A 26,620-nucleotide genomic window follows, 5' to 3' on the forward strand; every position below is an offset into this window, starting at 1 on the left:
AAAAAGTATCTTGGCACATCGCCACTCTCATATTGATTTTTGGGTTTAATAAAAATTCAAACTCACACACATTTAGAAGTATGAAATCATTTGATTGTTACTTGTCATCGAAATAAGTGTTTAATCTGTATCCTAATTGAAAAAAAAATGGTTATTTGTTATTTTATAATGTACATTAATTATCTTTTTGTATAAAGTCATGTAACCATATATATATATACACTAGTGTGTAGGGTCAAGATGGGCTGGGCTGGGATTTTGGGCCCTATCATAATCTTAACCCGATTTTAATGGGTTGGAATTTTGAGCCTGACCCTAACTTTGTGGGCTTAAGGTCAAGGCCCTAATCAATAATTAAATAAATATAATCACTGTAATTTCAAGATGAGAGATATTACTACTTGGTGAAATAGGCAGAGTAACAAAAAATGTGCATTGTAATTTCAACAATTATATATATATATATATATATATATAGAGGGTCCCGTTCGGCACCCTAAGTTTTACCACACACTTTAACAAACGTGTTTTGTCCTACATGGGTTAGAAGTTTTGGAATGGGCTGATTTTTGGTGAGGATGATCTCCTCATCAAAAATGATTTATAAAAAATGGACGGTCCACGATTTTTCAACTTGTAAACATGGGGCTAAACATTTCGGAATGGGCTGATTTTTGGGGAGGATGATCTTCTAATCATAGAGATCATCCTCACCAAAAATCAGCCTATTCCAAAACTTCTAACCCATGTAGGACAAAAAACATTTGTTAAAGTGTGTGGTAAAATTCGGGTGCTGAACATTTCCCATATATATATATATATATATATATATATATATATATATTATTTTCATTGTCCCCCCTCACCACCTTTTTTTTTTTCTCTCTTTTTTTTATTTTTTTTCCCAAGAAGAGTTTTCCCTGGCTGTTTTAAACTCGTACTCCGACTTAGTGACTATGGAAATAAGTTCTTTTAGAATCAATTTTGAACCATATGTTAAAGGTTGTAACAATCCAAATGATCCCACAACATCATTAAGACCCTTTCAATGTTACACAAAAACCATTACTTTACATTCAAAAATAAATAAAGCAAGAGCCAACACTCAGTATGAAAATGACATTATGTCGGGACATAATTTCATCGACATACTTCTTGATAGCTAGGCAAGGCAAAATTACATAACCAGAACCAATGGGTAGTACTCGTAGTTCATGTTGGTTTCGAATCCACTTATTTTAGAACCAAATCGGAACCGACATATTGGAAACTCTGAAAATTAGAAACTCGGTAAGGTGGCACTTTCAATTTTCACAATTTTTTTTTTTTTTTGTAAATTAATATATATATTAATTCAAATATATAATTTTATTTTATTTTTTGTCGTTTTGAGCCCACGACCTCTAAAGACAATTTATTTACATTTTGATGGAGTTTTAGTTGGAACATTTGGTAGAAATTTAAAAAATTTAAAGGGTAAAAGTAAATTATTATTTCTTCTGTTTATTGTTTAATCTCACATTAAACAAATAGAGATGTTCCCATAGTTACTACTTACTCTATGAAAATTTACCTTTTATTTTTAATTGTTCAAATGTAAGTGTTTAATTGAGCATGTTAGGCTTCAAAAGAATACATTATGATATATAAATTCAAGATCTTAGATGAATCGAAATTTCAATTAAGTAGAGAAATCACATTTGTCGTATCGATCTCTATTTTCTGAAAGTCGATTCATGAGTCAGCAATTTGATTTGACTCGATGGATTTCCCAATCAAAGTTTCGAGTTTTAGAATAGAAAATGCTAACGTAACGTGAAATAACACTCGAAGTAGCATTACTCGAGGACGAAGTGTGCATAAAACAAAAAGATGCTTTTCCCGATATACGAGTTTTACACACACATAATTAATGGGCCTCCCAATGGACCTAACTCCCATACCCCGAGCTTAAATCCGACCCTATAGAGAGGGACAAAACCGGGCCCATTAATTGCATTATTTGTAGGGCTATTTGAAAAGTTAAGATGGTTCAAATAGCCCTATGGTGGACCATTGGATTTGAGTAATTTTTTTTTTTGTGTGTGTGTGTGTGTGTGTGTGTGTGGAGAACTTCCACTGAAACACCAACTTTTACTTACGACACATCAATTAATGAAATTAAGTCCCATACTTCAAATAAGATTAAAGACACACCAAAATCTCTCTCTTTGGTCTTTTTATAGAATTTTAAGGACTCTGAGAGAGAAAAATCTAAGATAGGAAGATTAGGGATAAAAAAAATGGGACTTTCTTGCTAAAATCAAAAGGAAGATTTGGGGATAAAAGATTGGATTGTTGTGTTTGAATTTAAGCAAATGCAATGAGTTCCTTTGTTTAGGAGGAGTATCACGGTTGAGAGTGATAGAGTAACCTTAATAATATTTTAAGAAAAAGAGTCAATGAAGAGAGATGAGTGTTTGAGGATTTTTTAGGTTTTTGGTTCTAATTAAAGATTCGGAGACAAGTGGGTGGGCTTCTACAATGGATTGAGAGATTTTTTTTGTTACATTTGATTAATAAAGGTTTCAATGGTGGTGAATTCATGAAAGTGCAATCTTAGCTGAGTCTCTTTTTTTTCTGATGATGACGAGAGTTCCGAATCTATAGGCCTAATTAGCAGGGACGAGGCAATTGGCTTCTTAGAACATCAAATCTCTCCCAGATACCCCACAAACCACATATACCAGGTAAGCAAGGATACATCCTTGTGGGTGGTCAACTATAGGGTTTGAACTCAAAATCTCTCCCTTTTTGAAAGGTTGCCTTGACCACTGTGCCCAATACTTGTTGGTTGCCCATTTAATTAAATTGATAAAGACGTGAGAAGTGTTTATCACATCTCCTAGGTTCAAATCCCATTGAACCCACCTTCACCTTTGCCTAAAAAAAATAAAAATATAAAACAAATAAATATAAAATCGAGTGGAAGTAGAAGTAGATATGATTAATCGCAACAGAAGTAGATATCACAATTTAATAATTTGGTGTGTCATAAATAAAAGTTGGTGTGATAATAAAATATTTTTAATTAGAGAATGACTAATCCACAATAGAAGAAATATATTATTAAATAACTTAATAAAATTTGATGTGATATTAGATTTTTTTTTTGTTTTTTGAAAAAATAATAATTTAAAATGCTAAAATCTTTCTTAAAATACATGTGGGGTTGAGAAAATGACGGAATCAATATCTTTCTTTCTTTAATTAGCAAATTAGACTACACTGAAATGGTGGGTACAATCTGCACGGGTCAATAGGAAAGAAAGCGTGTGACACGTGTCGGTGTTGGAAGCAAGGAGTTGTGGACCCTTAAATGGTTAAAATCTTTAAAGAATCGGCGCCAATAAAGTAGGTTAATTGAATGTTATTCATCTATTTAGTTCCAACTCTCACCAACTTTTTTCTCTCACAGCTGCCATTATTTAAAGGCAGTGGTGATTAGTGTTCAATGTAGTTGTACACAAGAAAACCTCCACCACGAAATTTTAAAAAAATAAATAAATAAATGCCACGTGTATTTACAATCTTGGTAATGTGGGCTGCCAACTCAGCATCTTTGTTCTTCAAAATAATATATTATTTTATAGAAAATGTTAGAAATATATCTCAAATGAACGGTTTAGATTAAAAGATATTCTTACCTAATTTATTGATCATAGGAAACATTTGTTTTCGTCACCTTTAACTTTATATTTTGAGCATCAAACCTAGGGCTGTCAATGTATGCTTATCGATACAGATACATCAATATTTGAATTTGAATCCAGTGGATGTTTTAAAGCTCTATCCAAATTTGAATCTGATGATCCTATCGGATATTAGATCATATCCGATTAGAATTTGAATAATTTATGTATTAAAAAAAAAAATTCTTATCCAATTGATTTTTTATTATTTAAAAAATCTATTATATATTATACTATATATATATCAAATCAAATAATATATATTATATATTTATATAAATAAAAAAATAAAAAAATAAAAAAATAAAAAAATAATATATATTATATATTATTTTGAATCGGATATTATCGGATCCAAAATGTTAATATCCGAATCCATATCCGATAAGACTCGAAAATATATATAACAATCTGAATTTGAACCCTAGTCAAACCATGTTGAGGAGGAGGCTGTGGTCTGTGGAGTATCCAATTCCATGTTGTTATAGTTTGATGGATACAACAAAGCACCCAAAAACCAACAAATTTGTAACACGTGTCTCCAGACACTTGAGAATCGAGGAAATTTGTTTCCCAATTTTATTTTTATTTTTTTAAATTATCTTTGGTATGTATTATTAAGTAGAAAATTAATTTTTTTTTTCCTGATATTCATGAGAAAATTGTGTCTTATTTTTAAATTTGCTCATTTTCACGAGAAAAGTGCTATCTCATTAGGGTACAATTTTCTCTCGATGAGAAAATATTAAGATTAATGAATCGTAATAATCTTCTCTTACAATTACCCATAACTTAAAAATAAAAAATCGACTATCATTTTTAATATTTTTCTCAATATAAATCCACAAACATTTTAGGAAGAAATCATTTTCTCATGAGTTCTACTCTTAACAAATAGAATTTTTTCAATGGACCATTTTCTCCACAATCATATACTCCATTTACTTAAAAATAAAATGGAAATTGAAAAAAATATTCTCATTTGAAGAGATCTTGAGTTCAAATCCTCTCGTTGGTCACCCATAAGGATTTATCTCGACTAATTAGATATATATGCTTTCATGCACTTGGGGGATTTGGGTGTTCTAAGATATCAGTTGCCTAGCACCCTAGTAAGGCCTGTGGGTCTGAACACCCTCATCATCAATATATATATTTAACATATAAAAATAGACTAATGCTAGGGTGGCTTTGGATTTACTTCGATTTTTATATTTCTGACATAGAAGGTACGCATATAAATGTAGATGTGTTTGCTTTTTATCTCAAGAAAATGGTACTGACGGTTATGTGGGCACCTCCATGTCAGAAATGTAAGAATTACAATAAATCTTAGTCACCCCAATACGACTCTAAAAATTATTTTTATTTGATAATTAAAATTTGAATTTTCTTTAACCTCAACTCAGGATTGAGGCTTTCCATCAACTAGAAGGTTGAGACAAGAGGAAGAACAAAGACTCATTAGAGGGCTTAAAGACCCATAGTTCAATTGGTTTGACACATTGCAAAGTAACTTTGAGGTTGTGAGTTCGACTCCCAACTTATCCATCCCCACCCCAAAATAAATAAATAAAGATTTCTTAGCTATCAATATTGGCTTTCTAGAGATTAGTCTAAATTTTTAGAGATAACTTTTCTTTAGAATCAACAAGAACTTGAAGAAAAAAAAGGAAAATAAATAAAGGAAAGGAAAATGAAATGTAAGTAATTTTGGTTTCTTTCGTGCCCTATTTTGTAATTTCACTCTTTAACTTCTTCCATTAAAACTCTCACATTTATCTTCACTCCTGACAACACACCATTTTGACGCCCAATTAAAAGGACGGCACGAGTCCGTTCTTTCCTGTTTAAATCCTCCTCTTCTGTCCTCTCCCAAACAAACCTCACTGGCACTCTCTCTCTCTCTCTTTCTGTCTGTCTTTCTAATGGGTTCTCACCATTATTTCGAACCGGTCTCTAAATGTAGCACAAAGGGCCGGTCGAACCAAACCGTGGCAGCAGACCTAGATGGCACTCTTCTTGTCTCTAGAAGCGCTTTTCCATACTTCATGCTTATAGCCATAGAAGCTGGTAGCCTCTTAAGAGGACTTCTGCTTCTCTCATCTGTACCCTTTGTATACTTCTCATACATCTTTGTATCTGAATCATTGGCTATCAACACTTTCATTTTCATAACTTTTGCTGGTTTGAAGATCAAAGATATTGAAATTGTCTCTAGATCTGTGTTACCTAAATTCTATGCTGAAGATGTGCATCCCGAGGGTTGGAGAGTGTTTAGTTCTTTTGGTAAACGTTACATAGTTACAGCAAATCCAAGAATTATGATTGAACCCTTTGTGAAGGACTATCTTGGGGTTGATAAGGTTCTTGGAACCGAACTAGATATCTCTAAAACCGGGAGGGCAACCGGGTTCGTTAAAAAACCGGGTGTTTTGGTTGGAGAACACAAGAGAAGCGCTGTGGAGAGAGAATTTGGTGATAATTTACCAGATTTGGGCTTAGGAGATAGAGTGACCGATCACGATTTCATGTCGATTTGCAAGGTTTGATCTCGACCTCTTATTTTATTTTATTTTGATTTTTTAGTGTTTGGGAACGCATTTAGTGAGCTATATTTTCATCCTTTTAGCATTTAAAAGCGTTTTCGAGATTCAAATTAGATTTTACTAATTAATAATAAATATAAAATTATTTTGTCATTAATGCATAAAGTGAAAATGAGTCAGGGTAAGAAACTACGTCGATGTATTAACGAGAATCGTGATAATCTGATTACCCCCACGTGGGAAACTCAATCGATCACCTTGATGGGACAAGTTTGAGAATTTTGAGATCTGCGTTCCTTGGGATGCACAAATACACTTACCCCATTAAAAAAGTGTATCTCGAGAGAACCGTGTATCTCAAAGAGCGTAGATCTATTATTCCTATATATTTGATTGAGTATACCACGTGGGGTAGTTAAATTATCACGACTCTTTTACTAATCAAATTGAATTAGTGCTCCTATGGGATCAGCTAACATGATCGATTCGATTAATGAATAATTAATTTTTTTAAAATATTATTATATAGGGTCTTGTTAACGTGAATTTTCAAAGTGTGTTTATTGCACTTTAACGTGTACTACACGTTAATCTAAAGGTATTTTAGTAAAAGATAATTTTTTAGAGGGCATTTTTTTATACAAATTCTAATTTCCAACGTGTATTTATTGCACTTTAACGTGAGCTGTAAAGGCACACATTAAAAAAAAAAAAATCCTACTATATATATGAATTAAGCGAAGTAATTTAAGAAAAATTATTCATATTTAATTTTATTATTTTTCTAATTAATTTGATTTTTAAAGATTCGTGATAATATGAATCTTTTACTTCGGGATACACAAGAAAAAAATTTATAATTTTGTAATTGTCAGGTCAAGACTGATTTAAATTAAAATTATAAGACATTTAGATGTAATACCATCATTTTTTTAATTAATTATTAAAATATATTCACTCTAAAATGTTTCTAAAATATTAAATCAATGATCAAATTTATTTACCTTTATTTTTATTGAAAAAAAAAAAAAATCATTAATGGGCAAAAAAAAAATAATTCACTTATTGGACTGATTTTAATATTAAATTCGATCGAATCTCGTCAAATATCAGTTCCATTCCAATTTTATAATTAACCATCCAAATGTTGCAAAATATATATATATATACAATTACAATTTTTGTACAAATGTTATGAGATATGTGTTTATAGGTAACGGATAATACTCGTCTGACGTGGCACAGACACAGATTTATAGATCTGTTTCCTCGGGACACATAAATGCAAATCCCCATGTGCATGCCTTGCCCTTGTAAGGCTATTTATTTGATAAGTTTAAATGTTTGTCCAAGACGTACTGCGCACAAACTTTTGAGTTGGTGAGCTCTTCATGGATGTACCTTCTCCCTCATAACTTCCTTCTCTAATTTTTTTTTTTTTTTTTTTTTTTTTAAGTGCATGAAGCTTTTGTACTACCATGACCATCAATTCTTTATATCCACGTGGCGCTTTTGTATTGGATGGAGATCTACTTGGAGCTCCTTAGTGTTATCCAACTGATGGCATACCTTCCTTGACTCTAGTCTTATATGAAAGATTAATGCAAGATGACCTAAATGCTCTCACATCCAAACCTATACCCAATACTAAAATCTGTCATCTTCAAGTTCCTTAGAATTTCATGTTATCTAATCCCCAATTTTTTTTAATCTTGCCTTGATTTGAAAATGAGGGCATTTGAGTCATTTTAAAAAGAAGACCAAGAAGTTAAGGGACTCTTCAATTTGAAAATATAAGGGGAATTTCAAATATTCACCAAAACATTGGGATCTCTAGATCAGCCATTTATTTAGGATTAGCAATGGGTCGGATAATATCCATTTACCCGGCTCAAATAAATCAAACATGGGCAAGGTTTATCTACCCCATTAAGAATTCGGGTAATATTACCTGATATCCTATTGGGTATGAATATACGTCATATATCCTACTTGATTACCCATTTATCTGAGGGTAAAATTATACTTTCACTTTCTATATATATAAATATATGTAAATAATTAGGATTTTTATTAAATTAATGGGAAAATTTCCGGTCCTGGTAAACTATTACTACTCATTCATGGTCATGTGGTCCCCTTTCTTCAATTCAACAACCATATTCATAACTCGCAGAACACCACGACTTCCACTAAAGATATTTAAGGGTGAAATATGATCCAATGATAAATATGATATGATGATGATGATATGTATATATGTATGTATGTATGTATGTATATATGTATGTGCACGTGCACGACATTCACTCTTGACATACATATGTTTGTTACTTGCAGGAAGGGTATATGGTACCTTCGACCAAATGTGAGCCCGTACCGAGGAACAAGCTTCTAAGGCCTATAATTTTCCATGAAGGGCGATTAGTTCAAAGGCCGACGCCTCTAATTGCACTCTTGACCTTCCTATGGATGCCAATTGGTCTAATCCTTTCCCTACTAAGAGTCTACCTCAACATTCCCTTACCTGAACGAATCGTCCGATACATGTATAAGATTCTCGGTATAAAATTGATTGTGAAGGGCAACCCTCCTCCCCCACCGAAGAATGGCCAAAAGGGAGTCTTATTAATTTGTAACCATCGAACCATATTGGACCCCGTCGTCACAGCAGTCGCTCTAGGGAGAAAAATCAGTTGTGTCACATATAGTATAAGCAAATTCTCCGAACTAATCTCGCCAATTAAAGCTGTGGCATTGACAAGGGAAAGGGAGAAAGATGCGGCTAACATGAAGCGTTTGCTCGAAGAAGGAGATTTAGTGATTTGTCCCGAGGGCACGACGTGCAGGGAAGCATTCCTTCTAAGGTTTAGTGCACTCTTTGCCGAACTCACCGACAGGATCGTCCCCGTGGCAATTAATACTAAGCAAAGTGTGTTTTATGGAACATCGGCTCGTGGATTTAAACTAATGGACCCATACTTTGTGTTCATGAATCCTATGCCTACATACGAAATTACGTTCTTGAATCAGCTTCCAATTGAGCTCACTTGCAAGGGGGGGAAATCCCCAATTGAGGTCGCAAATTATGTTCAACGAGTTCTCGCTGGGACCTTAGGGTTCGAATGCACAAACTTGACAAGGAAGGACAAGTATGAGATACTTGCTGGAACCGATGGTCGTGTCATCTCGAAGAAAGAGAAAGATTAAGAGAGAAATAATGAAAATTGGATGTTTTAATTAGCTCTATTGATTTCAAATTTTCGGAACTTTAGTAATAATGATAAGGGTATTTGATGTAGACGAACAGCGATTGCAATAACAAATCTAGTGTATAATGTCGATTTATATGGATATGGAAGATTGTTTCTTTGTCAATTTTCGTAAATGTTGGAACCTCAGAATGATAAGGTTAATTAGGTGGTGATGTGTTAGTCTTAAAATCTCTCAGTCTCACTCTCTTTTATGTAGTCCAACAAGTTTGCCTATGTCCATGGGCGATGATGAGATCCTTTTGATATTTGCATGAAAAATAAAAGTTACAATCTCTCGATTCTCACTTTCTTGTAAGAAAAATTGAAAATCCTTCAATGAAAATCTAAAATGAATTTGCTATAAATATATATAGATTGTATGAAGACGAAATTGCCCTTACAAGAAAAGAAAAAAAAAGTTACCCATAATCAATTTTCATGCACGCCTTGTTAACTTCCCTTCTATCATTGTCTCGTCCATCTAAACATCAGTACACACCTATCAATTATACTCTGATGTTCAAGTTAGCATGGACATAAGCAAAACCTCCAACAAATTGTGCACTCTTTTATGTTTTTATTCCCCTTATTAATGGCAAAACATGTTTACAATTTCTATGTTCATATGATTATTCATGTAAGGGATTCTTTCTTTGCATTTTAAAAAAAATAAATTTATTGTGCCAAATTGTCGGACTTATCACATCTTTTAAGTCTGATCAAGAAGTATGCTTAACTTAAGATAACACATGTCTATTAATTTTGCTTATATCTGATGAATGCCGTTGTTGTGGTTAGGAGAGCATGTTTTGGCTGTTGTGGAGACATGAAGAGACTCATGTACTGGGCAAGGTTCCCTTACATGAAAGTTTTGCTTCTTAATTGACAAAATTAATATGACTTTGGGTGGTCTCTAGTAGGTATATTCCATAAGTTGGTGTTTTAACTTTGTGGACATGACTACATTGCCCATCTTAAATGCACAACTATGAAACAACCTAACCACAACAATCTGTGTGTGTGTGTGTGTGAGCGAGAGAGAGAGAGAGAGAGAGAGAGAGAGAGAGAGAGAGAGGGGGGGGGGGGGGGGGGGGGGGTCAGGCATCATCACCATTCTCCATTGACAAGGTGACAGATATAGTGACTAAACAGTTGAAGATACATAAAATTATTCTTGGTTTGGTACATGTAATGTAATGTGTGAGAATAAATTAATGGTGTATGATTATGTATTTTTCTTCGAAATTAATTTTCGTTCAAAGCGATTTTTCACAATAAGAGAAAATGATATTCCATACTAGTCACTAGAAAAATGATTTTCGCACCTCCTAATGTAATTCTTTCACGATTTGTGCCACTCCTAAAACTACTAGGCATAGTTTTAAAAATTGACTCAGATGTCTATCGAGCCAAGTCGACAACTTATGTGAAGATTCGTAGTAGTATAATAAAATATATTAAAATTATGATTATTCAAATTTATTTTTAATATTTTAAAATAAATTATTTATTTTTTGTTCTCCACAGATATATTATGTATAGTTGAATTAACTTGACTCGATGTATTTTGAGGCTTATTTAGGTGTGTTGACTTGGTGACTCAATGCTTTGTGGATTTGGGTCAATGAGTTAGCTCATTGGGTTTTGAAAATCCAATCGAGTAAGCTCGACTAATTTTAAAACTAGAGTCGTGATAATCTGACTACCCCACGTGACAAACTCAATCGACTACCCTTACATGACAAGTTCGGGAATCGTAAATTTGTGCTCATTGGGATACAACCGTGTATCCCAATGAGCACAGATTTACGATTCCCGAACTTGTCATGTCAGAGTAGTCGATTGAGTTTGCCACATGGGATAGTCAGATTATCATGACTCTTAAAACCATACTAAAAAACCAACTCTCCAAAAGTCGAGAGATTTGGAGAGAAACTGTTTCAAAATATTTTATGATTCCAACTGTGCTTCTAATCTCTTTCAAGACATTTAAAATTCCAAAGTTATCCCCATTTCTCTCCTGTCAAGCCAAACATGGTGAGAGAAACTTTCTCTTCTCTCAATCCAAACCAAACTAAAAGTTGGAAAAATAAATTAAAAAATGCAAGGCTTTTGTACTTTTCATCTCTTTAAAATTATTTGTATTTCAAACTACTACGAAATACCACATATCACATGTACATACAGTTGGATTGAAAGTGAAGCTTTTAGGACAAAATTTCCTTGATTGTAACAGTAACCTAATAATGTGTTAAAATCAAGAACTATAACCTTAACACTACAGCTAGCGCATCGTTTTCTTCTTAAATTCTTGCATTAGTTGATGGGTTTGAGAATGAGAGTTGAAAACCACAACAGTAGAGATTAGACCATAAACCATATTTTTGATTCAGCCGAATCATAATGAGATGGAGACTTTAAGATAGTATTTCGTTATCGAGAACAAGATATGCTTATGGGGAAGTTGACAACACAATCCAAATAGATTATATATTAATAAAAATTAAAAAGGGATTAAGAGAAGAATATGATCGATTTGAATAAGAATTCATCGAGAAAATTTTATTAATAATCAATTTGTTAATATTTGACTACTATCATAGTATTTTTATTTATAAAAAAAATTATAAAATCTTGATACCATATTCTAATAAACTTTTATTTCTAAAGATAATAATGTATAACCACACTACAGTCATAAATAAAAAAACACATTTTTATTATAACTAGAAATACAATAATTAAAATTACTAAAATAAAGGAGTTTTTTTTTTTTTTGTTGAAAAACTTAGATATGGGACCATATTAATTGAAGAAAATGATTTATTTTATGAAGTTGTAAAGAAATTTACACTAGCGATTGAAGAGAATATTGTTATAGTGAATTTTCATATTATTGTAAATAATAATTTTAATAAAATTATTTAAATAAACTTGGGTGGAAAGATATCGACAAGAACTTGTTGCAAAACCAACATATGGTCTGAAAACATGATCTTGAGACAAGTTTTTTAAATATATGATCAAGCTTAAAAATGTGTGTTTAAAATTATCTAGATACTCTTAAAAAAATCTTTAAAAACACTGTTTTTCTTCAATAGGATCGGTACATTTTAAATTTGAGAGTTCAATGGACATCCAAATTTTAAGCCTTCTATTAGGAAGAGAAAATTTCGTTTATTTTTTTCCTTAAATATTTTTGAAACCTAATCTAAACAATAAACCCTAAAGGATCTAAGGGTATTCTAGATAGTCTACATGACCCAAATGAAGACCTTAGTCCAATCTCTATAAAATTAAAGATAGTTGTAAAATATCCCATGAGTCGTGATAATAATGACTACCCCACGTGACCCACTCAATCGACTCTCCTGACGTGATAAGTTTGGGAGTTGCAGATATGTACGTCTCAAGATACACTTTTTTATGAGGAAGTGCAGTTGTGTATTCTCGAGGTATACAGATCTACGGCTTTCAAATTTGTCACGTCAGGAGAGTCGATTGAGTGTGCCACATGGGTAGTTAGAACATCACGATTCTTATCCCATTTCATCAAAATCTTTTAAAACCAATTTTTGTAAATCTCCTTAATTTTACTTTTCTCCTTAATAAAAAAGTTAAATTTACACAAAAGTCAACCATTCTTCAAAAATAGTGCAGTATTCTTCCTCCTTTTCTACCCATCTTTAATGCACAACTAAATCAGCCTACCTGTGGCAGTTTACATTAAACCGGATGTATGACTTGGAAACCTCTATCAATTGTGTGTGTATACACATGTGCATGTGCGTTGTGTGTGTTAGAGAGAGAGACTAGCACACGGCTTCGAAAGATTAATATGCCAATTGGTCCACGAAAGAGATCTGATTGGTACACGACCGAAGATGTCAATGGCGAAAGAGAACAGATCGATAGAGAAAGAGCAATAAGGTGATCAATGCCTCGGACCAGAGGAGTTCGTACCTAAAGTAATTCGAGCTTGTTAGTTCACAATATTTTGAAAATAACATGTGCAGACATGTGACTTGTGGTGGCGCGGATGACACGGATTTTGACACTCGGGGTGAGTCACCAGTCACCACCACAATCAGCAGGGCTGGTGCTGATCAAAATTTGACCATATTAGGCGTCACCGTGACGATGAAAATTAGTCCAAAATAGTGATATAAAAACGTGTTACTGATTCTGCAATCTATTAAGCATTCCCATAATCAAGAAGAAATCAACACTTTTAAGATCAAATGTAGTATGTGTGGATCAGTGGTTATCTTAATGTCAAAACATTACCGATGAAGTTCATCATCAGAAACTTCAAGGTAAATATTTTGATTGTCATTGCAAATCAAAATTACTCTCCACAGATTGCAAAATCTGCAACAATATCGATAGCAAGATGTTATGATTCAAAAAAGAAAACAAAAAACAAAAAAGAACTTCGGTACAAAATGAGCACCTTCAATATACCATAGCAGTAGTATTAAGAGAACTGCTATTGCCTCACCAACTTTTACTAATGCCACACCAATACCTACGTAAATTACAAAGAATTGTACTTGGTTGGTGTGGCATTAATAAAAGTTGGTGTGGCAATAGTAACTTTCTATTATTTATGTCTGAAAACTTGATCATCAGCCTCAGAGTTGCATCTTGTAAACTGAAAAGCTTTTTGGCAACTTTTAGCAAAAACTGGAGGATCTGTGTCCTGCCCCCATTCAAAATGAGTTCTTAGAAGACCAAAGTTCTGTTTATTTTTTTTTTCTTTCTTTTTTTTTTTTTTCAATTTTTGTTTATCATTCTAATTAAGCATCCAGACAGCTTCAGCAGGTTCTACCGAAAAAAGAAAAACAAGTATAATCCGTATGAGCTACAACGGGTGATCTTTATTAAAATAGCACAAGTGAATTGTTTCGGTCAGTATATAATATGTTTGATCAAAGGGAGCAGGGAACGGAGTAAGGTATCTTGTTCCCTTCATCAAATGGACTGAAGGACCATTTTCAATCTAAAATATCCAACTAGAAGGACCAATAACATGATAGATCAAGCTGAAATAAAAATGATTTCAGTAATTTAAGTGAAACTCCGGACAATGCCGAAGTGTCTCCATGAGCTCTTCTCTCACCCATCATAAAATTTTTTACCGATTTGATCTCCTGTTGCGTATTTCATCTTCATTATCACGACGATGGGATGAAGAGTCTCTTTCGTATCTCGATCGTTTCTCCCCTCCCCAATAATCTCGTTCCTCTTTTGGATTTGGTTCTGACTCATGCCTTCCTCTCCTATCACGATCTTCTCTTGGATTTGGTTCAGATTCATGCCTTCGTGACTTGTCCGCCCTAATCCTACCATGATCTTCTCTTGGATTTGGTTCCGACTCATCCCTTCTTGACCTCTCCCTCTCTCTACTATCATGACCTCTCGGGTTTGTTTGAGACTCGAGCTTTCCTGACCTTTTCTCAGTTGCATGCCTGCCCCTATGATGTGGACCATCCTTCTCATACCTTTCTGACCATTTCTCAATGCCATGCCTATCCTGATCTCTTGGATTCAGCTCATTACGCTTACGGTGGTTATTTCCATCCCTCTCATTATCCTCTGCTCTGGATATCCTCGTACTCTTATCATCCAATCTAAACGTCGATACCCGTTCCCGATCTTGAGACTCTGGAACCTGATCCGAGGAGACATTGCGAGAGATTTTGCGGCCCTTTGATGGACCCTCAGACTTGTCGTGTTCCCATTTTGAATCGTCATCCTTGGGACCCCAACCAGTGTTTGCACATCTCTGGATTTGAAAATATAGATTATAGACCATGAACAAGCACCTTGTCAGAATCACATTTTTCAAGTTCCAACTGCCTAGTATAAATAAAATAAAGTAGACACAACCCATGATGCAGAAGAACTGAAGGAATGTTCCTCGGATTAGCAATTTTTTGTGTGCATATGCCTATGAATTGGTTGAAGAAACCAAAAAGGGGGTGAATGCAAAGCTAAAACGAGAGAGCCATAGCATATGGATTGCAAGAAACTAAAGATCAATGTCCATGGCAGATGACAATTTCTTGGATCAAATAGATTGAGGATGTTACCCAAAACATTCGAACTGGGATAATGGGTTGGAGATGTACTCATGGAATGTTATGTAGCCATCACATCCCAATAACAATGAAGGAATTTTTTTTTACAAAACGACATTAAGACAGCTTAAGCTATAGAAGCTTTAAGCCTTGAATGATGGCGATGAAATATAAGAGATTTGACTGGAATTGTGTCGCCCTGCTTAATAAAGACCAATAATGGCAATGGCGACACATGTTGATAGTAGGACATAGCTCTGATACCAAATTGAGGTGGAATGACCAAAAGTTATGATGCTGGCACATTCAAAAGAGACTATGGGTTAGATTTAAAAAATCTGGGGGGGAGGGGGCGGGGGGGTAGGAAATCGTGGTTTTAAGGATTAGAGAATTGAGTTCAGGATTAGGGTTCTAGGTGAGAGATTTTAAAACTATAGGGGTTGTACAATACATGTCATGGGACTGTTTTGGGGACAAATTAGGGCTGTATTAATTTGTGTTCCAAGGTTTTATTGGCTGGGTTTAGTTAAGACTTGAGAAGAGAGATGGAATCAAAGTAAAGGAATTATATAGTCTTATCTACTTGTATGCAGTCTCATCTCTAAAGATAACTTGCAAAATAAAAGTAAATTTTTCATTCAATTTGATATCTTAAACCAAAATATTACCATGTAACGATACCACAAAAGGAAAAAATTATGTATCACAACTATAAAGACTATTGCATAACAGTACTAGTCAAAATGCAATAATTATGGGCTATTCTTCATTCTTTATAATTATAAAGACTATTGTGTAATGATACTACAAACGCGAGAGAAGAAAATACAACAAACTCACATAATGTAAGACATACACCTCAGTTAAAATGCACAAAAAAATGTTTACACCTCCTCCCCTAAGAAGTAAGCTTTGCAACGACTCTTTGAGTGAGGCATGAACCTTTGGGGGAAAAGAACCTTTCCTATGAGCCTCGTGGCTTTTTTATTTTCCCAAGAGCTTCATCTTGAGGCATGTGACGTGCTTCCAATGCCTTTAAGAATATTGACTTTAATTCCTCTGCGTCTATGTCTTGCAAATGGGATAAGTGATCATGGATGAAGGTTAGATACCCAGTCATCTTAATGAGGTATTATTCTAGAGAGGGCACACACTCAATTCTCAAACTTGTATTGATCAATATCCATGGTGCAAGGGACTGCTAACTAATAAAAAGTCATGTGCGGTATTCTAGTTCATTTCAGTTGACAGAGGAGATCATCTATAATCTATATATAGTGGCATGATAGAATCTTACTTGTTCATTGTGCGAAAATTTGCATGTAGCGCCACGGTTACATTCACCTTTTTGGAAAGCTCGACATACACCCCGTGCCTCCCTTTTCTGCTGCTCTTTCTCTTCATCCTCCTCTTCTTTCTTTTTGTAGTTACTAACATGATCGACCCTTACAATCCTACCGAGAACACTAGCTCCATTCAAATTATCTGCTAGGAAATATCAAAACAAGTTATGTAACTAAGCAAGGACTTTTCCGGGGTTTCTTTTGTGGATTTTGCGTTTAGATGAGATAGTTTATGTAACTAGTAGTTTTGTTTCGGTGGTTTTGTCTTTTCCTTCATTTTTCTCTGTTTTTTTTTCCTTGGGGGGCATCTCAGCCTCCTTTGTATTCTCCTTTTTGATATTTATAACATCGTTATACTTATCAAAAATCAATATCAAAACAAGAGGCATTTTTTTATGTTCCAATCTTGTAAAAGAAAAGGTATCAGAAGAAAATTTTCACATTGTAATCAGTATATCCATATAGTTCCTATGAAGTTGGGAAAGATCCAAAAGATGACCAACCTACAGCAAGATTTGTACTTCTCTGATCCTCATATGCAACAAATGCAAATCCTTTGGATTTACCAGTAGCTTTATCCCTAACAAGATTGACATCAACAATCTCTCCATACCTGAAAATTACCCAGGGTCCAAAGAAAATATAGCCTCATTCTTGTAATGAAAAAGCAAATACAATTAAAACATGCATTACTTGAGAACGTGGAGTCCGGATAGAAAAATATATGGCTAAATACTATTTTTCAATCATTTTCTCTGCATAACACTTAATACTATAAAAAGTTATTTATGAAACAAATCAATCCAACAACTTTCTTTGCACATATTACTATTTATAGTTAAATCTGTTTTTAAATGCTCCAATTATATTGCATGCCAACAACAACAAAGAAATAAAAGGGGAGAATAAGAAGAGAGAAAACGGGAAGAAAATAGAAGAAAAGCATAAAAATGTGTGAAGCATATGCCTTGGCCAAAAGGCATACACCTCAATTACATCTCACATTATAGCAGTCACCTCCACAATATGTGTTTCGCTCCTGAAAAAGAGATTCCCAAAACAACCAAGATTTGAAAAACGAAAGAATAATATTCGGAAAACAGCCCACCATACGAGGATTATAGAAGGAAAAAAAAAATCTCTACATGTAATTGATAACTATTTTCTTTTGGCAAAGTACAATCATACTTCTTTTTTTATGGATACACCCATGCACATTTCACCATTCTGGTCATGAAAATTTATCGTCGCATAAAACAAGGTAATTAAAACCTGAGATATGTTGGAATATTTCAAAAAAACAAATTTCGTAATAATTTATGAACTTGCTTCATAGTGATGGTCATCTCGACTATCGCTCAAATTATTATAAATAACTGCAGCTCACATCTTCCAAAAAACAGAAAAGGTATTTTATCTCCTTATCCTTCTTTTGTACATAGCCCTTTCATAAAAGGATTTTCTTCCCATCCATTAGTACAATTACTACATTTTTTTCTACAAAAAGATAATTATAATTGTGTCGAAATTTACTTGTTTAGGCATCAATAGGACCTGACTTGGACTACATGATCCCTAAGAAGGAGAGTGGATAAGTTCACAATTTGCATCAACGGGAACAAATGTAGAATTCAAATTCAAAACTTTGTAAGATCAAATAGCCGACTAACAAAAAAAAAAAACCTCATTTAGGCTCTTTGGGTGACCAATGTTCCGATCGGATACCATTCTACGAATGTTCAATTAAGAATGTCCAATAATAGCAAATTCATATAAGGGCCTGTTCGTTTGGGCTTTCAAAGCCAGCTTTTTGAGCTTTTTGAGCTTTTAAGCCTAAAAAGCCGATAAATGTATGTTCGTTTCGGCTTTTGTAGCTTCGATAAATTAAAAAAAAAGCTTAAAAATGGCTCTTTTTTAGAGTCTCTCCGTGCCGACTTCTTCGTTCGGCTTTTGCGCGAAGCTCGTTACCGAAAAACGGTAGACGTGCAATTACCGAAATGCCCTCATCTTTAGTTAAATTTCCAAGCCATTTTTAACCTAAAGTCGAAAGAGAATCGAACCATTCTCTCTCAACTTTCGTCTCCTTCAACCCACCGACTGTAACCCTTCTCGTTTCTCTCGCTTCTTCAACCCGATCAACTGTCAATCCTTCTCCCTTATCTCATCTGTCTCTAACGCTACAAGAATCGAGAAACATTTTTCGTTTCTCATCTTCTCCAGCAAGATCGACTGTCGACGATCGACTCCGTCAACTTTCATTATCGCAGAGGTCTCTTCCCTCTTTCTCTCATCTTTTTCTCAGAATCGAAAGCCCTAACAGTAGAGCACAAATCTCGGCTCATTACAGACCGCGATTAACCACCTCTTCGGTAACGGCAAATCGAGTCCTTTGCTTTCCGCCATTAACGACCAGCTAAGGTATCAAATTTTAATTTGTTTATTTATTTTTATTTTTTGATAATTTGTTCAATGGAGCTGACTTCGGATGAGTTCTGATTTTCCTGTACATCGACTTGATGAGTTTTTTTATTTCGGATTGTTACCGATTCCACCTAATTCAATGCTTAATTTATTTTTTTTTAATTTGTTTATTTGTTTTTTTTGATAATTTGTTTAATTTGTTTATTTTGGATGAGTTCTGATTTTGCTGTAAATCGACTTGATGAGTTATTTTTATTTCGGATGAGTTCTGATTTTGGAAACCATATAAAAATGTGAGGTAATCAATACTACCTAAAGATCCCAAACTCATATAAAATATCATCATCATCATTATTTGGGATTGGCTGCACGAATCTGTTCCTCCATTCAATTTTATCTGTTATAAATTTTCGAGTAGTTTAACGGTTCACAAACACTGTTGTGATCTCTTCGAGAGAAAATTTCTTATTTCTTGTTTCTTGAATTGGAAAGAAATCTAGGAATATAGGCGGTATTTATAGATTAAGAAATCTAGGGCCAATCATTGACGGATTCCTAGTCTATGTAAGATTTTATTTGATTTGACGTGTCCGTGTTGGACATTGAACACTCTCTAGAATCCAAATTTTGCTGTCTGTCTCGTTTAATATGAAAGAGTGGTCCTTTTCATCAAGATTTTGTATGTGTGTATACATCAAAATATATATATATATTACATGATTTTGTAATGCCAAATACAAATATTACATTGTGGCAGACTCTTTGGTTATTTATCACAGACTTTTAAGTGATGTTTTGCTCACAAAATTTATCGTCACAGTGGTTGTAGATCTCTAGCACATGCCACCTATCGCATACACCCAAGTCCATTGAACACCACGTTGAAGGAATATAACAATACAACCCACTTGTATTCGTGGTTTTTGAATGATATCTCCAATTTACAAAACTATCCTTGTCAGTTACAAAACTACCACTGTTATTAGGGGTGCACACGGTTCGGGTTGGGGGATATATTAGAACTGAAACGAACTTGATGGGTACTATAAGTCTTGAACCAAAACCAAACTGAATATAGCTTAGAACCGAACAAATCCAAATCACTCTTAGTTTGGTTTGATTCAGTTCTGGGGTATTGTGGACATATTAAATTTTATATGAATGTGCATCGAATTTGATGCATTATATCAGACCTAACAAGTTTTCACTATCTTGTTTTATTAAATAATTGAAAAAGAAGACAAAGTGGAACACTTAATTCATTCTTTTATGTTTCGATAGTCACTAAAATGTATTAAATTTATAAGTCAAAGTAAAACTTTAGTTAAGGAAATAGGTAATCAACCCATTAAGACAGGTTCCAATAATAGTCGATAATGAGTAGAAGGATCAAAATGAGCGATCATGGGACCAATCTGAGCTTCTCCTACACAAACAACTCACACCCAATTCAACAAATTTATCTACTAATTTAACTAAATGAATGAGTTAAATCTATTGTGGTAAAAACAGTTTATAACTTTACCATGTCAAGGCGTGTAGGAAGACTGTGTGCATTCATCATTATTCTTTCAAGAAGGGATATTATCAACAGAATTTGTAAAGTGTAATGATTTTCTGATGCCACACGTTCACACACATCCCAATCACAGAACCATATATCATTTGCCTTGGTGACATTGTTAGGAAATTATTTCCAAATAACTTATGCCAAATTTTAAAATTTGTGATTGAGTTTATTTTGTAAGTTGAATTTTGGTGACATTGGTTGATATTTTATTTGATTGTTAAATTATAAGTTGATTTTGATTTAGGATTGAGTGAATGGTTTGATAAATTGTATGTTAGGTGTTTGTAAAATTACCAAACTTAATTATTTGTTTATGATAATTATTTGTTTGCTTATGATTCTTATAGTTGTTACTTATATTTTATTACGTTTTTCATTCTTTATTCTTATCCATTACTTTTCATTTTTTTAAATGAATAATCAAATTATCAGATGCCAAGACAAAAAGTAACAGAACCAAAAGAAACAGAGTCAAAAATTGATTCTGCAAGATGGACACCCTATCTTCATAAGATTTGGGTTGATATCTGTGTGGAATTAGTTAAGAAGGGAAAAAGACCCGGTACTTCATTGAACGTATCAGGGTATTCATCTCTAATGAAGCAATTTCAAACAACGACGGGGCTTAGTTACACTAAGAAGCAACATAAGAATCATTGGGATAAAACAAAAGGTACTTGGGCTAGATGGATTAAATTAAAAGCATGTTCTGGAGTGGGTTATGATGCTGTTAACAATAAGGTATTGGCGAGCGATGAATGGTGGAACTCTTGGTTGGAGGTAATTTTCGATTAGATTACCAAATAGGAATATCACGTTTACCAATTCAATTTTATAAAACAAGTTTATTTATTTTGTAGAAAAATAAAACTGATGCACAATGGCGTTATGATGGACTAGAACATGTTGAAGAGTTGGATATACTGTTTGGAGGGACTTATGCTACTGGAGAGTATGTTGCGAGCTCTTGTAATCCTGGTGTGCGTCCATCTACTGAGTCATCTAGAGCAGTTGAGCACGAGCTTCAGGATGATGACGATGATGATGATGATGCGTTTGTTCAAGAAACGCAACCACCAGAGTCCCAACCACCTGTCGATGTTAGTCCTGATGTTGATAGTGATGGTATCCCTCCATTTATTGCACCATCGCGTATGAAATCTAAAAGTAACATAGATTTCCAACATTCCAAACGACAGAAAATGACGAATGCAGTTATGTTGGGACGACAAATTGAGCGTTTGGTTGAAGCAGTTTCATCTAGGACGAGTGCGAGTAGTGCAACACCCCCACCACCTACACAATCTGGTAGCATTAAGGAGTGCATTGATTTGTTGGATGCAACAACAGAAATCATTCCTAATAGTGATCGTTATCGGTTTGCACTAAAATTATTCAGTATGAAGAAGGAGTACAGGCAAATTTGGTGCACGCTGAAAACAAATGAACTCCGTATCGGGTGGTTGGATGGCGAAATGGAGGATGCTCGAGTTCATCATTCTAGATAGTGTGTGATTTTAATATGTTTTTTGTGGTTTTAATATGTTTTTTGTATTGCCATCTTTCATTGGTGGTTATGACTATATGCCACCCCTATGGTGGTATGACAATGCTTGTCTATTTTTTTATGTTTTTTTTGGATTATGTAATATGTTCATTAGGTGGTGAATGCTATTGACAATGTCCATTATGTAGTAAATGTTAAATATGCTTATTTTATTATCTATATTATTTGAATGTTATAGTTTTAAATGAATAATTTGTGCTTATGTACTTATACAGACTTATGGATTCCGATGATGATATTTCCACCCATGATGGTACGTCAACCGACGATGATATGTCCAATAATGATGAAGTTAATGACGTGAATGTCGTAGATGATGATTTGTCATTAGATATTTTGGTAACATGTGCCACTGTTGCGATACATCAATATGTTGACACCTTTATTTATAGAGAACCACATAGGAATTCTTGTTATACTGGAGCAGATTATGTGCGTGACATCATTGATGGACTTGGTAACACATGCAATGATTTATTTAGGATGGAACGGCATGTTTTCCTAAATTTGTGTGACATATTAGAAGGGAGGGGTTTGATAAAAGACGAAAAGATGATCTCGATCCAAGAACAAGTTGCAATGTTTGTCTATACCGTGGGTCACAATGAAAGGCATAGGGTACTGAGGGCTACTTTTAAGCATTCATTGGATACTATTAACAAATATTTTCATGTAGTTCTTAGAGCCTTAATTGAAATTTCAAAATTTTTGATCGTTCCTCCTAATCTCAACGAAGTCCCTATGCATATACGAACCAATGAAAGATATTGGCCATATTTTAAGGTATTTTCTCAATGATTTCTTTTATTTATCATTATTTATAATAACGTCAAATATAATTATTTATATTTGAATTATGTAAATATAAGGACTGTGTTGGGGCGATCGATGGGACTCACATCAGTGCACATATCCCATTCATGCATCAAAATAGATTTCGAGGACACAAAGGCATAACACAAAATGTTATGGCCACTTGTGCTTTTGATATGACATTTACACATGTCGTAGCTGGATGGGAAGGATCAGCTAATGATTCTCGCGTGTTCTTCGATACTATTACGAAGCCATCATTACAATTTCCACATCCTCCTCCAGGTTAGTTTTTTTTAAATAAAGATAAAATACAATATTGAAAATGTCATTATTAATAGGTTGTCTTTTTTTTTTCAAGGCAAATATTATTTAGTCGACTCTGGATATCCGTTGATGGAAGGCTACCTCGCACCTTACCGGGGTACAACATATCATTTACAAGATTTTAGAAGAGAGTCAAGGCCAAGAACAGATAAAGAATTATTTAACTATATGCATTCTTCACTTAGGAATGTCATTGAGCGATGTTTTGGAGTTTTAAAAGCCAAATGGACAATTTTGAAGCAAATGCCACGTTACAAATTTGAAACACAACGAGATATTACATTGGCTTGTATGGCACTCCATAACTTCATCAGGAAGCATGCAATTGCAGATGAAGAATTTTTACGTTACGAGGAAGAACAAATTGTGGAAGATGAAGGGGGTGCATCTGAACATGATAATAATAATGAGCCTGTAGATCGTCGATCTCGTGTTACCATGGAGAGGACAAGGAGTGGAATAACTAATGCATTATATGCTGCTTATGATAGAGCTTAAGAACTTTGATCTATTTTAAATTTGCTATTAATGAAAATTATAATTCTCTCTTTGTATGACATTGCAACACTTTTGATAATCGTATAATATGTATGTGTTTAAATGTTAATGTGTATGGGATATTATGTGGATGTCGGATTGTGCATGGGATGTTATGTGGATGTCGGATTGTACATTGGATGTTATGTGAATGTCAGATTATATATGGGATGTTATGTGGATATTAAATTGTGTATTATGCAGGTATTTTTTTTATCAGGAAAATTTCATATGTCCATTTTTAAGAGGAGGTGCTGCCGAAATTTCGATAAAATCATAAAATTTATACATTTATTTAAGTTGAAAATAATTATTTTAATCATTTTTTAATATAAATTGATTATATATATTAGTATAATTATATATTTATTGTATTCTGGTTAAATTTTGTGCATTATCAATATTAAGGGTATTCTGGTCATTTTACCATAATCCAGCAATAAAAAGCTATAAAACGAACAGGCTTTTTTGGTTTCTGTGCTTCTATAACGAACAAGCTTCTGCCGAATATGGCTTTTCAGGCTCTGGGCTTCTGCTTCTTCCAGAAGCCAGCTTCTGGAGCTGAAGCTGGCTTCTGTAAAGAACAGACCCTAAGCAATCACTCAAGCAATGCTTCAACAATTAAAATTCTCAAATTATTAAACAGAATAGGTGAACAAGAATTGGACTTACTGGGCAAAAACAGCGAGGAGATCACCTTCAGTGAGATCGAAAGGAATGCCACCAACAAACACATAAGCTGATTCTTTATATTTAGCGTGCCACGAAGCATCGTCAGAAATCCCTAATTCTGCTTCTCTTGAATTAATCTTCTGGATACGTTTCACTAACGTCAGTGGATTCATATTGGTTTGCTATTTAATTCTACAACACGAAACCCTAAACTATTCGATCTTGAATCTTGAAGAATATCTCAAAAATGGGGAAATCAACCAAATGAACTTCAAAGAACTAGAAATTGAACTCGAGAAAGCCAAATACGCAAAACCCTACCTCTTTCAACCCTGAAAAAAACTACTGGATGCCCTAAAATCAGTAAATGAAGAGAAGTAAATCAAAGCTTCGAAACAGTCCCTCTCTTTGCAGAGATCGAAGAGAGGACGAAAGAGAACGAAAAAGAACAAAGACAGAGATCAAACACAGTAGAGAGAGAGGGAAGAGGAGAACTGAGGGAGGGCACAGTAGGAGCAGAGAGGGGGCGATGCAAGAGAGCTGTAATCCTGTATCGAGTATCGACTCCATGGTTTTAAAAGTTAAAACTCGTTTTCGCGTCTCGTCTCGTCTCGTCCAGTCCATCTCAATGCCGAGTTGTCTCGTTCCAGTCGAGTCCAATGGTTTTAAACAATTTAAAAAATCTGGAAATTTTCTATTTTTTTTTTTTTTAAATAAGAACTTCTGTAGAGAGAGATTATTTGATTTGGAGGAAGAAGAGCAAACCCTCTAAAATTTCGTCTTAATTTAGAGGAGGGAGATAAAGTTTTTAACCAAATCCTTTTCTTCTCTAGTTCACTTGGTTGAGAAAGAGGAGAAAAATCGATTTAAGAGTGAAATGATAGGGTTTGAAGATGAAAACAGAGAAAATCTCGTTCGTCTTAGAACTTCGGATTATATTTTCGATATCTTGTTTGATAATATCGTTCATCTTGCGAGATGTTGTCAAACCCTAATAGTTTGTCCATTCGTCTCGTTGTCAGGCGTTACGTCTTGATCTCGGGTGAGTTTAAAACCATGATCAACTCTCGATCACTTTAAAACTCGATATTTTGTCTCATCTCGAAAATCGAGTTAAATCGTCTAAATCATCCCATCTCATTCGAGATAAACCCTTTAAACGATTTATAATTATTTATTAATACATAATTATATGCAAATATTTACATTTTTTTCATATATAACAAAATTAAAAGATCATAGTCACTAGATCTTATTTTTTATTTAAACATAATTATTTTAATAAAAAAATACCAAAACCTAGTTGATTGGGCTGACTTTTAATGGGACCTACTAGTTGCACATCAACCAAAAAAAAATATTTAATTTTTTTTACTTTTTTATAATCTCTATTTTAATTGACTACCTGCACTCCAGACATAACCTTTGTTTTTTTTTACTTGTAGTTTTGTATTCTTTGGTTATACACTACTTTGCTCGTGTTTTGTGTTTGATTTTGCTTATGTTCTCTTTGACTCCAACTTAAGGTACTGATTTTATAAACCCATGTATTTTAAGGGAATGAAATTTTGCAAACATGACTATGAAACGACAAAGTATTTCTTGCAAAAAATTACTTACTAACAATAATTTCTATGGGCATAGCTGAGGTAGATGGAAAAAAAAAAAAAAAAAAGAGGAGTGCAACTCTTTTCTAAATTATTTTTGGAGTGTAACCATTCAAATGGAGTGCAAAGGGGAATTTTTAAGTGAT

General features: G+C 33.9%; 3 protein-coding genes across 7 annotated transcripts; 2 read left to right on the forward strand and 1 right to left on the reverse strand.

Annotated features, from left to right (window-relative positions):
* The first annotated feature begins 5,540 nt into the window (after positions 1-5,540).
* On the forward strand, positions 5,541-9,658 carry LOC147385002 (glycerol-3-phosphate 2-O-acyltransferase 6-like). The gene is made up of 2 exons (XM_086426352.1): positions 5,541-6,277; positions 8,621-9,658. Exons 1-2 carry the CDS (start codon positions 5,660-5,662, stop codon positions 9,488-9,490), a joined length of 1,488 nt encoding a protein of 495 aa, XP_086282478.1. The 5' UTR covers positions 5,541-5,659; the 3' UTR covers positions 9,491-9,658.
* A 4,723-nt stretch (positions 9,659-14,381) lies between these two features.
* On the reverse strand, positions 14,382-25,421 carry LOC147385003 (RNA recognition motif (RRM)-containing protein). 4 transcript variants are annotated; one of them, XM_086425194.1, is made up of 5 exons: positions 25,189-25,421; positions 24,868-25,059; positions 17,464-17,573; positions 16,915-17,102; positions 14,382-15,322 (listed from the first exon to the last, which is right to left on the reverse strand). In XM_086425194.1, the coding sequence occupies exons 2-5, from the start codon at positions 25,038-25,040 to the stop codon at positions 14,672-14,674; spliced, it is 1,122 nt and encodes a 373-aa protein (XP_086281320.1). In that variant the 5' UTR covers positions 25,041-25,059; positions 25,189-25,421; the 3' UTR covers positions 14,382-14,671. The 4 variants fall into 4 exon arrangements, with proteins under 4 accessions (XP_086281320.1, XP_086281324.1, XP_086281323.1 ...); XM_086425198.1 differs by lacking the exon at positions 17,464-17,573 and having other exon boundaries at positions 24,868-25,007; XM_086425197.1 differs by lacking the exon at positions 17,464-17,573.
* Positions 18,740-24,771, forward strand: LOC147385004 (Myb/SANT-like DNA-binding domain protein). 2 transcript variants are annotated; one of them, XM_086425192.1, is made up of 5 exons: positions 18,740-19,378; positions 21,384-21,731; positions 21,812-23,301; positions 23,388-23,616; positions 23,693-24,771. In XM_086425192.1, exons 3-5 carry the CDS (start codon positions 22,720-22,722, stop codon positions 24,154-24,156), a joined length of 1,275 nt encoding a protein of 424 aa, XP_086281318.1. In that variant the 5' UTR covers positions 18,740-19,378; positions 21,384-21,731; positions 21,812-22,719; the 3' UTR covers positions 24,157-24,771. The 2 variants fall into 2 exon arrangements, with proteins under 2 accessions (XP_086281318.1, XP_086281319.1); XM_086425193.1 differs by having other exon boundaries at positions 21,812-24,757.
* Positions 25,422-26,620: the final 1,199 nt, after the last annotated feature.

Source organism: Akebia trifoliata, chromosome 15, assembly GCF_017979445.1.
Source record: "Akebia trifoliata isolate Shusen 1 chromosome 15, ASM1797944v1, whole genome shotgun sequence".
Taxonomy (NCBI): domain Eukaryota; kingdom Viridiplantae; phylum Streptophyta; class Magnoliopsida; order Ranunculales; family Lardizabalaceae; genus Akebia; species Akebia trifoliata.